The sequence below is a fragment of the Stenella coeruleoalba genome, assembly GCF_951394435.1.
Source record: "Stenella coeruleoalba genome assembly, chromosome: 14".
NCBI classification, from domain to species: Eukaryota; Metazoa; Chordata; class Mammalia; order Artiodactyla; family Delphinidae; genus Stenella; species Stenella coeruleoalba.
The window spans coordinates 67,765,125-67,777,810 of record NC_137160.1 but is presented as its reverse complement, the minus strand read 5'-3'; the positions used below and the strand labels follow the sequence as shown (position 1 = coordinate 67,777,810).

The 12,686-nt window shown below is 42.2% G+C and overlaps 1 protein-coding gene across 2 annotated transcripts in view; it reads left to right on the top strand.

Annotated features, from left to right (window-relative positions):
- Nucleotides 1-12,686, top strand: part of KREMEN1 (kringle containing transmembrane protein 1) — a 71,197-nt gene that overhangs the window by 34,853 nt on the left and 23,658 nt on the right. For both annotated transcript variants that reach the window (XM_079942304.1, XM_079942303.1), the window contains exons 4-5: nt 5,778-5,902; nt 12,280-12,433. In XM_079942304.1, the coding sequence (XP_079798430.1) occupies nt 5,778-5,902; nt 12,280-12,433 (279 nt within the window). The remainder of the gene's footprint in view (nt 1-5,777; nt 5,903-12,279; nt 12,434-12,686) is intronic.

Genomic DNA, 12,686 nt, shown 5'->3' with positions numbered 1-12,686 from the left:
GACCTGAGTTTCATGTGAAAGGCTCGCATGGCAGTGCACTGTATCTAGCCAGATGTAAGAGGTTAATATTTTAATATCTAGAATCAAACCCGGTTTTCCAAGGTGGCTGCCTTTGACTTTATCTTTTAAGTCAATGCTATTTTACTCTTCTTTTTTTTTTAAATTAATTTATTTATTTTTGGCTGCATTGGGTCTTCCTTGTTGCACACGGGCTTTCTCTAGTTGCGGCGAGCGGGGGCTATTCTTCGTTGCGGTGCGTGGGCTTTTCATTGTCGTGGCTTCTCTTGTTGCAGAGCATGGGCTCTAGGCGCACCGGCTTCCGTAGTTGTGGTATGCAGGCTCAGTAGTTGTGGCTTGCGGGCTCCAGGGTGCAGGCTCAGTAGTTGTGGCACCGGGGCTTAGTTGCTCCACGGCATGTGGGATCTTCCCAGACCAGGGCTTGAACTCGTGTCCCCTGCATTGGCAGGCAGGTTCTTAACCACTGTGCCACCAGGGAAGTCCCATTTTACTCTTCTGTTAACCGAGCAGGTTATTCTTGTTGGTGTGGTAAATGATGAAAGCCTTGTTGTATATAATGATAACAAACACTGTTTATTCAGCACATACTATATTGCCAGGCCTTGTGGTGTTTACTTTATTTACATTATCTAATTTTAATTCTCACAAGAACCCTTTGAGGCCCATATTGTTCCTCATTCCACTGTGGACGAACCTCAACTTAGAAAGGCCATGGTGGAGGGGCCAGAGTTAAGCCTGGGGTCCTTCTGACTCGAAAGCCCACATTTGTGAATGCTGCAAAATGCTGGCTGCTTCTGGACAGGTGATGGTAGCACCAGTGCTCTTCAGAACGTTGCCAAGAACTGGGAAGTGAGCAAGCAAAAAACAACCCCTGAGCTACAGTATGGACGGCCGAAAGTGGGAAGTGGTAAAGGCCTTCCCTCTTTCAGAAACTATTATTTTCCACACAGTTCTAATAAGCTCGATAGTTTTCTTCTAAGCCTAAGAAGCAGAAAATTAAGAAGAGGATAAGCAAGGACCACCGGCACGAACAGTAGCAAGTAGATGCTAAGACTCCTTCCAGTTCTAATGTTCTGAGGGTTCAGCTGCCCCAACAGTAACCACGGAGACAGGTTAACTATTAAAGTCAGACACAGGAACACAGAAAAGCACACCAGTCTGGGACCATTTGGTGACGTACATCTGGTGACCTCAAGCCACCAAGAAAAACTTAAAAGTGTGTAAGTTAAACTAAGTTTTTTAAAAAAAATAGCTAATGCATTTTAGAAAAGTTTCATCCAAAATGATAAAGATAGAATTTTAAGTTTTAAAGTTAACCTTTAATGGAGAACTTGGTTATCTGGAATGGTGTTTCCAGATAGTCAAAGAGGACAGAGAGGAGTCAAAACCAATGGGTACTGGCTGTAAGTGGACGTCGTGATGCAGATCAGCTCTGCCTTTCACTCTGCTCTGCTCTCTCGACTCCCTGCTGCCTAAGAGGTACCTCTCTCTCTCCATGAGTTCAGCTGGCAGTGTGGGACACATTTGTTCACTCAGCACACAGTTTTAGAGCACCTGCTGTATGGCTAGGACCATGCTAGGCCCTGGGAATACAAGTGGGCAGAAGGTACAGTCCTACCCTTAAGTTGTTCATGGTTAACTGGGGAGAGAGACACATAAACAAGTGTTTAGAATCAAGCTTAGCATAGGCTGCTGTAGGACTACACAGCAGGGGCGTATAACCTGTTTTGTGGGATGGGAGGATGATGGGAGGCCCATGGGGCTTCCCAAGGGAAATGATGCTCAGGCTGCAATCTTAAGCAGGGAAGAGCATTCTAAGCAGAAGAAACAGACTTTTGTAAGAAAGTCCAGAGGCCATAGAGCAATGTGCAGGTGGGAAACTTGCAGATGCACTATGATTTATCTTGGCTTTCATATAGAATGTGAGCCGAGGGATAGAGAGAGGGGTCATGCTGATGGGGGTGGGGTAGGGGAACAGCACAGATCAGGCAGGACCTTGTGTACCATGTGAGAGAGTTTGGACTTTATCCTGAAGGGCAGCATGGGAGCTTTGAGGGTTTTAGGCAGGGCTCCTGCATACCTCTGCATCTCCTGCTGCTTTTCCCTCTCTTTCACTGGTCATACTCACTACTTTGTGTTCCTGCAAAGGCCAAGGTTGTTCTTGCCTTAGGCCTTTGCCCTTGGCCTTCCTCTGCCTGGAATGTACTGTAAAGATTACTCTACTTGCAGTGTACTAACTAGATTAGAATAGGGTGAGCCTAGGAGCAGGGAAATGGAATAGGAGACTGATGGAATAGTCTGAGTGGGAGAACAGTGGCCTAAACGGGGGAAATGGCAGGCTGGATAGAGACGTGGACAGGTGTCTGCAGTATTTTAGGAGGTAGAATTGACAGTGTCTGGCAAGCGATTGACTTGGGTGTCAAGGATGATACCTAAGGCCATGGGTATTCAGAGGGGTGGAGCAGCAGCAGCATGGTGTGGTCTGATTTCCAGTGATCTACTTCCCGGTGCGTTTTGGGACCTCACTGCCCCACTGGAACATGAGCTGCCTGGATTTGCTCACCGAATTATTGTGAATAAAGCTTATAGGTTCCAGCTGCATCAATGCAAACTACGACCCTGTTTATGTCTAATCTTAACATTTATGATTATGTGCCTTGGGCTGTCTATAAATGAATACATAGTATCATGCTTATTTGTGAACATAATGGAATAAATGAGAGAGAAATCAGAGTAAATGACCAAGACGATCATGATCAAGTAGCTCTTATTAAAAACCATTAAACGCATGGCTCAGGTTTCCATATGTAAAGCCCCTTTAACAAACTGGGCTTATAAGATATGCCTCCGACTAGAGATGCTTACTTAACTCACTGCATTTGTTTAAACTCTAAAATCCAGCCATTCCCAAGCTAGGCCCCCACTGAACACTGTGAACTCCTACTGCCTAGAGCTTTTCTGTTTGCATTTGCTTCTATAGAGATTTGGTTTGTTTCCGAAAGATGCATTGTAACATTTGTGTGGTGAGCCACATTTGTTATATTTGAACCATGTGTGATGCAAAGGAGAAGGGTAACCACTTGGCTTAGGGGGGAAGGATGACTCTTTGGGTTAACTTCCTGCCAATTTAAAATGAGCTGGTTAAATGTAGATGGTGACAGAAATTAAAAAGTGTGTATGTGTACATATATATATGATGCACACATATACCTATATACATGTATATTTTTATATGCCAAAAACTAGTTTGGATATAAAGCTTACTAAACTGGACCATGCTGTTCTCCAGTTTTAAACATAAAGGAAAAGTGCTTCCTAAGAATCTATATGTCTCACTTTGGAATTGGATAATGTATAACTCTTGACTGACCTAGAAGTGCTTCTAGGACCAGGCCTCATTCATGTCTTTTTATAGCTGTAGTTATGTAAACTGTGAGGAGCCAAACAGAGAACGTAGGGAAAGGGCTTCATCTGATAGTGAAGTGATTCATAAATTAATAACACAGATGGAAAACTAAGGGGCAGAGAGGTTGATTTGTCCATGGCTCACAATAAATTCATTCCTTCATTCAATGAGCATATATTTAGTATGTGTTATATAGGTGTGTTAGTTGTCTATTGCTATATGACAAATTACTCTAAAATTTAATGAATCAAAACAACACACATTTTTTAATGACTTTTTTAAAAATTATTTTTATTTATTTATTTGGCTGCGTTGGGTCTTCGTTGCTGCACGTGGGCTTTCTCTAGTTGCGGCGAGCGGGGGCTACTCTTCGTCGCGGCGCACGGGCTTCTCATTGTGGTGGCTTCTCTTGTTGCGGAGCACTGGCTCTAGGCGCACAGGCTTCAGTGGTTGCGGCTCGCAGGCTCAGTAGTTGTGGCTTGCGGGCTCTAGAGCACAGACTCAGTAGCTGTGGCGCATGGGCGTAGTTGCCCCACGGCATGTGGGATCTTCCCGGACCAGGGCTCGAACCCATGTCCCCTGCATTGGCAGGCAGATTCTTAACCACTGCACCACCAGGAAAGCCCCAGCACACATTTATTATCTCACACTTTCTGTGGGCCAGGAAATCTGGGCATGGCTTAGCTGGGTCCTCTGCTTCAAGGTCTCTCATGTGTCTGCCAGGGCCGGGATCTCCTCTGAAGGTTCCTCTGGGGAAGGATCTACTTCAAGCATACATAGTTGTTGGTGGGATTCAGCCTTTGCAGAAACTGAAAGTCTCAGTTCCTTGCTGGCTGTTGGCTGAAGGCCATTCTCAGTTCCTTGCCATATGACATCTTGGGCATGATATGTTGCTTTAACAAAGTATATAAGCTGAGAGGGCGATAGAGAGAGTCTACTAGCAAGACTAAAGTCACAGTCTCTTGTAACCCAATCACAGAAGTGGCGTCCCATCAACTTTGCCACGTTCTGTTGGACGAAAGCAAGTCACTCTTCCAGCCCACACTCAAGGGGAGGGGATCACACAAGGGCATGAACACCAGGAGGTAGGGATCATGGAGGGCCGTCTTTGAAAGCTGTCTACCACAGTTGGTATATATATTTAGGTTTCCTTATTCTCAGTTGCAGCTTTTTCTACTAGACCAGACCATCTGATTGTGTGAAACACTAATATGTTCACTGTGGTAAACAGAATAATCTCCTTCCCCAAAATGTCTATTTTGTAACCCCCAGAATCTTTAAATATGTTACCTTACATGGCACATGTGATCAAGTTAAGAATTTTGAGATGGGGAGGATTGTCCTGAATTACCCAGGTGGGCCAGTGTAACCACACAGGTCCTTGTAACATAGAGGCAGGAGGACTAGAGTCAGAGAAGGTGATGTGATGATAGAAGCAGAGGGGGGCAAGCAGAGGCTGGGATGGGGCAGCCACAAGCCAAGGAATAGGGGCAGCTTCTAGGAGACGGAAAAGGCAAGGAACAGGTTGTCCCCTCGAGCCTGTGAAGGAACACAGCTCTGCTGACGCCTTGATTTTAGCCCCAAAAGACCCATTTAGTACATCTGACCTCCAGAACTGTTAAGATAATGAATTTATGCTACTTTAAGCCACTAGATTTGTGGTCATTTATTCCAGTAGCAATAGGAAACTAATACATTCACCAAAGGACCTGGTTAAACCAACTTGCGGGGCTTTTTAAGAAACAAGGGGAGGCATAAGGCATAGGATGGTGGGCTTCCAAGGGCTTTTTTGCTGTCCAGTGACTCTGAAACGTAATTTACATATTGTAGCTTCTCTGTTTTTAGGAAGTTATTCCTAGTTCTCATCAATACTAAATTCTATCAATATTGAACAGGTGAAAAGTTTCTTAGGCTTAGTTATATGGGCCTCACTCGTCAAAATAAAACAAAAACATAGCAGCTAGCAGAGGACACTAAGGCTTCCTTTTTTTTTTTTTTTTTTTTTGCGGTACGCGGGCCTCTAACTGCTGTGGCCTCCCCCGTTGCGGAGCACAGGCTCCAGACACGCAGGCTCAGCGGCCATGGCTCATGGGCCCAGCCGCACTGCGGCATATGGGATCTTCCCAGACCGGGGCACGAACCCGTGTCCTCTGCATCGGCAGGCGGACTCTCAACTACTGCGCCACCAGGGAAGCCCAAGGTTTCCATTTTTAAAGCTTATTGCTTGTTATTCATTTGCACCTTAGGAGTGGAAATGTTGGCTGAGATGAGAGTACCTGACACAACACGCTTTTCCCTCTTGGTGTTCACAGCCAGATGTTGTAAAGTTCTTTTGTTTTTCTTTTTTCTTCAGTGCCTGGAAACCTTGGCTGCTACAAGGATCATGGAAACCCACCTCCTCTAACTGGTGCCAGTAAAACGTCTAACAGACTTACCATACAAACCTGTATCAGTTTTTGTCGGAGTCAAAGGTTCAAGGTAATGGTTCTGTGGCTATGTATCTATAGAAAAAGATAAAGGTGTAAGTGCATTCTGCTAAGATACCTTTAAAACATATAAATTTTAAAAAACAACCTGTGAAGCTATATGACTGTATACTTTTCTGCCAAGGAGAAGTTGGAGGAAGCGTGAGGCTTGGGATTCAAGGGCATGAGGCAGCACTCTGTCCAAAGACTGCGAGAAAAGGGGAGGAAAAGCACCAATATCTGCATCCCAGTTTGACCTCCAACACAGTTACATGTGTCCTTGAGCCCCTGCATGTTATGAGCAGAGACATCTCTGGCTCCCTGGGGGATCTGGGAATAAGCCAAGGTAGTGGTTACTTCTTTGATACATTAGGGTGCCCTAGCCTGGACACCAGTCCAAAATAGTTTCTTTCCTTCCTATCCATTCTTCTATCTGAAACTCATTCGTCGGCCATGAAGGTTCAGTAATGCTCTTGTTTATTATATCAAAAAAAAGAAAGAAAGGTCTTTCCCTCCCTCCCTCCCTCCCTCCCTTCCTCCCTTCCTTCCTTCCTTCTTCAGTCAAAAGATCATTAATCAGGCCCAAGCGAGGAGAATAGACTGGCAGGGTTCAGGGCCTCTGTGGGGCAGGTAGCTGAGCAAGGCAGTTAGCCCAACGTGATCAAGGGATTGCTTGCTTGCAAAAGATTGAGCGTATAAGTAACTATATTGAGGATAATGGGAGCCAGGTTTCTCATTATTAGAGAAGAAAGCCAGGGAAAACTGGAATGAAGTCTATAGTGTTGGACAGGGATTGAAGTTATTAGTGTAGTGCATGGTTTCTGATACATATATATAGAGAAGTAAATTTAACTATAAAAGTGTGTGTGTGTATGTATGTGTGTATATACATGTATATTTCCTAGGTCTGTCCACTGAAAAGGCCTGGGAACAGTGCCACACTGGTAGTAAAGGTCACATTTAGCACTCATATCTTGGTTTATAAATACTGTTCTCCATTAAAAAGAACTAGGGCTCCTTGGAGAAAATTGCTGATTCTAGAGAAATCGCAAGATAAGTTTGTTGGGTTTTTTTTTCTGAGAAAGCACAAGATGATCCTGAAACATCTTGTACAAGAAAGTAAGGAATGTGAGGGACTTGTCAAAAGGACACAGGAACCCACTTGGAGGGACTCCCACTGGCTAAATCTAACATAATTTGAGCTTCAAAACAAATAATAAGAATAATAAATATACTCCATTAAATAAAATAAGAATCTGCAAATTCACGCTGATATAAAAAAATAACTGAATACTACCAAATGTAAAATAGATAGCTAGTGGGAAGCAGCCACATAGCACAGGGAGATCAACTTGGTGCTTTGTGACCACCTAGAGGGGTGGGATAGGGAGGGTGGGAAGGAGATGCAAGAGGGAGGAGATATGGGGATATATGTATAGCTGATTCACTTTGTTATAGAGCAGAAACTAACACACCATGGTAAAGCAATTATACTCCAATAAAGATGTTAAAAAAAAAAGTGAACAAATAAATGAGGAGAAGAAAAGCATTTCCTTACAGGAGAATGCCAACTAATAAATGTAGAAGAAATGATGGAATTAGAAAATTCACCATTTGGCCACCATCATAGTAATAATTGATTCAGAGAACAAATATCAAGGTATGTAAATATTCCACATCCTCATGGATGGTGAGTAAAAGTTTTACTAGTGAGTGAAAGTTGCGTGAGGAATAGGATATTTATATAGCTTCAGAGATCTCCCCACAAAATACTACCATAAAGGGAAAACAAGTAATTCTACAGTGAAGAAAACTGGCGTACACTACCATATGCAGGTGATCAAAGTTAGTATCACCAGTGATGGGACCACTAGACGTTGTGTCTCACCTGACCTGTCAAGAGCATAACATCACTTTGGTGATTGTCTGCCAAAAATGTGTAATATGAATATAAGCATGAAACACTAGGTAAATCTGAAACGAGGGACATTCTACAAAATAGCCTTTATTCTTCAGAAATGTTAAGGTCACAAAGGTCAAGGAAGGCCTGCAGCTATTCCAGATTGAAGGAGACTGAGGAGACCCGACAGCTAAGTATGTCTGTGATGCTGGATTGGATCCTTTTCTACAAAGGCAGTTGCCAACTTGAATGTGGGTCTCTAGGTGAGAGGGAAAGGGCAGTTCTTTGTATTATTCTTGCAACTTTTCTGTAGGTTTGGAATTATTTCAGAATGAAAATACAGCATAAGTATTTGAGAAAACACAACACCCATTAATGAGAAAAGTCATAAGCAAACTAGGACGAGAAGGGAACTTCCTCAATTTGATTACGAGCATCTACCAAAAACGCTAAAGCTAAATTTATGTTCAGTGGTGAAAGGTTCAGTGCTTTACATGTACGATCAGGAACAAACAGTGAGACCCACTGCCACCTCTTCTGATCAGCATTGTATTGGAGGTCCTTTCCAATAAAATAAGGAAAGAAAAGTAAATAAAAGGCATGTAGGTTGGAAAGGGAGAAGTAAAATTTTCTTTATTTATGGACAAGATGATCATGTATGTAGACATAAGGAATCTATGAGAAAGCTATTAGAACTAATAAGTAGATTTAGCAGGGTTGCAGTCTATAAGGTCATATACAAAAATTAGTTGCATTTCTATATACTAAAAGTGAACAATTAAATTTTCAATTTAAAAATTAATTTTAAAAATAATTTTTAATTAAAGTTTTATTTTAAAAATTAAAACAAAAATTTAAATGCTATTTACAGTAGCATAAATAACAGAAATAAGTTTAACAAAGGATATTGAAGACCTATACACTGAATACTACATGGCAAGGGAAAATTAAAGACGATCTAAATGAATGGAGACATAGACATTGTTCATAGATCAGAAGGCTCAATATTGTTATAATGTCAGTTTTCCCCAAATTGATCTATAGATTCAATACAATCCTAATCAAAATCATACCAGATTTTTTAAATTGACAAGCTGATCCTAGAATTTATATGGAAAGGCAAAGAACTTAGAATAATCAAAATAATTTTTAAAGAGATCATCCTAGGAGGACTTGCCCTGCATGATCTCAAGACTTTCTGTAAAGCTACAGTAATCAAGACAGTAGTATTGGCATACAAATAGTCACATAGATCATGAGTCAGATTTGGCATGTGGGCCAAATCCTACCACCCACATATTTCTGTAAAAAAAAAAAAAAAGTTTTATTGACACACAGCCACACCCATTCCTGTATATATTGTCCAGGCCTGCTTTCATGTTTAGTCATTGAGAAGAGACCGTGTGACCCACAAAGCTGAAAACATTTACTGTATGACCTTTTATAGAAGTTTTCCAACCTTTGTTATAGATCAATGGAACTGGATAGAGAGTCCAGAAATAGACCTGCACTTAGATGGACAGTTGATTTTCAACAGAGATGCCAAGGTAATTCAGTGGGAGAGAGGATAGTCTTTCAACAAATGGTTCTGGAGAACTGGAGCTCTTTATGAAAAACATGAACCCCTGTCCTTACATCACATCATAACTTCAAATTATACTACTGAAAAAATAGCTATAGTACTGACATAAAGATGGACATATAAGCCAATGGAATAGAATTTAGAGTCCAGAGATAAACCCATACATTTATCTAAGGCCAATTGATTTTTTTTTAAGTTTCTTTTTTATGTGGACCATTTTTTTAAAGTCTTTATTAAGTTTGTTACAATATTGCTTCTGTTTTATGTTTTGGTTTTTTGGCCCTGAGGCATGTGGGATCTTAGCTCCCCGAACAGGGATCGAACCCACATCCCCTGCATTGGAAGGCAAAGTCTTAACCACTGGGCCGCCAGGGAAGTCCCAAGGCTAATTGATATTTGACAAGGGTGCCATATCATTCAATGGGGAAAGAATAGTCTTTTCAACAAATAGTGCTGGGACAACTGGATATCCACATGGAAAAAGAATGAATTTGGACCCCTACCTCATATTACATATGAAAATTAATTAAAAATGGATCACAGGCCTACATGTAATAGCTAAAACTATAAAAGTTTAGAAAGAAGTACGGGTACAAATATACATGACCTTGGATTAAGCAGTGGTTTTTTTAGTTATGATACCAAAAGCACAAACAAACAAAGAAAAAATAGGTAAATTGGACTTCATCAAAATTTAAAACGTCTGTGTATCAGGGACACTATTAAGAAAGTGAAAAAGCAACTCACAGAATAGAGAAAATATTTGCAAAACATATATCTGAATAAAAATCTAATGCCCAGAATATATAAAGAACTCTTACAATGTGACAATGAAAAGACAAGCAACCCAACTAAAAAATGAGCAAACGATCTGTAGATTTTTATTTATTTATTTATTTATTTATTTATTTATTTATTTATTTATTTATTTTTGGCTGCATTGGGTCTTTGTTGCTGCGCATGGGCTTTCTCTAGTTGTGGCTAACGGGGGCTACTCTTTGTTGCCGGTGCACAGCCTTCTCATTGCGGTGGCTTCTCTTGTTGTGGAGCATGGGCTTTAGGCACGCGGGCTTCAGTAGTTGTGGCATGCGGGCTCAGTAGTTGTGGCTCTCAGGCTGTAGAGTGCAGGCTCAATAGTTGTGGTGCATGGGCTTAGTTGCTCCACGGCATAGTTGTGGCTAGCGGGGGCTACTCTTCGTTGCGGTGCACAGGCTTCTTATTGTGGTGGCTTCTCGTGTTGTGGAGCATGGGCTCTAGGCACGCAGGCTTCAGTAGTTGTGGCACGCGGGCTCAGTAGTTGTGGCTCACAGGCTGTAGAGCGCAGGCTCAGTAGTTGTGGCTCACGGGCTTAGTTGCTCCAGGCATGTGGGATCTTCCCAGACCAAGGCTCAAACCCTTGTCCCCGGCATTGGCAGGCGGATTCTTGACCCCTGTGCCACCAGGGAAGCCCTGATGAGCAAAGGATTTGAATAGACATTTCTCCATAGAAGATGTACAAATGGCCAATAAGCACATGAAAAGATGCTGAATATTACTAGTCTTTAGGGAAATGCAAATCAAAACCAATCAGATACCACTTCATATAATAAATAACCTAGGACAGCTGTAATTTTTTTTAAACGACAAAAGCAAGTGTTAGTGAGGTTGTAGAGAAATTACAACCCAGAAATCTCATTTCTAGGTATTTACCCTAGAGAAAGGAAAACTTACGTTCACACAAAAATCTACACAAATGTTTATAGCAGCTCTATTTTATAATTATGAAAAACTAAAAACAACTCAATGGATTAACAAACTGTGGTACATTCATACAACAGACTACTGCTCAGCAAATTATAAAATACATGCGTCAATTTGGATGAACCTCAGAGACATTATGCTGAGTGAAAGAAGCCACTCTCAAAACATAACATACTGTATGATTCCATGTACAGTATACAATGTCTTAGTCCATTCTGGCTGCTGTTACAAAATGGTTGGCTTAAACCAAGCATTCATTTCTCATGGTTCTAAAGGCTGAGAAGTCCAAAATCAAGGCTTTGGCAGATTTGGTGTCTGGTGATGGCCCGTTTCCTGGTTCATAGATGGCCATCTTCTCACTGTGTCCTCGCATGGCAGAAGGGGCAAGGGGGTCTCTTTTATAAAGGCTCTAACCCCATTCATGAGAGCAAGCCCTCACTTCCCAGAAGTCTCACCACTAAGTACCATCACATTGGGAATTAGCTTTCAACATATAAATTTCGGGGGTTGGGGGGGACACCGGCATTCAGTCTATAGCGTATGACATACTCGAAAAGATAAAACTATAGTATAGAAAACTAATTAGTGGTTGCCAGGGGTTCTAGAGGGAGAACTATTATATAAAGCGATAGCACAAGGAAGGTTCCTGGGGTGATGCACCTGTTCTGTATCCTGATTGTAGTGGTGGGTGTACAAATCTATACATAGGTTAAAATTCATAGGACTGTGTACCATATAAATAGTTGTACTGTATGGTAATATAAAAAATAAAAATGTTAAATGGGGCCTAGAGTAAGTTTTCTGTGAGTACTAACTTTAAAGCATTTACCACCTGGCACATAGTAAACATTCAATAAAGTGTTTAGCTGTTATTATTATTAATGTTTCAAGTTAATGAGATTCCCCCCTGCCTTTAACTTACTTAAATACAGTAGAAATGCAAACATTAATAAGGGATGCTTACTGAAGGGGAAGCACCGTGGTGGTGTGTAGTTACCAGTCCACATGTAATGAAGTGTGGTGAGGGTGGGATGAGGCAGAGGTCCCTGGGGAACATGGGCTGGGAAGACGAAGTGCTTGCTTGCTGGGGGCCAAACCTGCCAGGCTCCTTCAGGCCACCGACACCCCTGACTGACGCTTACCAAGTGCTGCTTCTCTGTCGTGGCAGTTTGCCGGGATGGAGTCAGGCTATGCTTGCTTCTGTGGAAACAGTCCTGATTACTGGAAGTACGGGGAGGCAGCCAGTACTGAGTGCAACAGCGTCTGCTTCGGGGATCACACCCAGCCCTGTGGGGGCGATGGCAGGATCATCGTCTTTGACAGTGAGTATGCCCTGTGCCGGCACTGTCCAAGGCACAGGAACCCTGGGCCAGGGGAACCAGCCTGCCCCTGCTTCCTCCCTCCCTGTTATCCATTCATTCACTTGGCAATACTTATTAAGCACCTACTACAGGCCAGGCAGTCACTGACCAGACCCTGGGGATACAGCACTGAACCAGAAGACTCTAGAAGGGAGCACAGACGTTTAACAAGTAATTACTTACAGTTGTGCCCTGGCCTATTGTGAGATGCTCA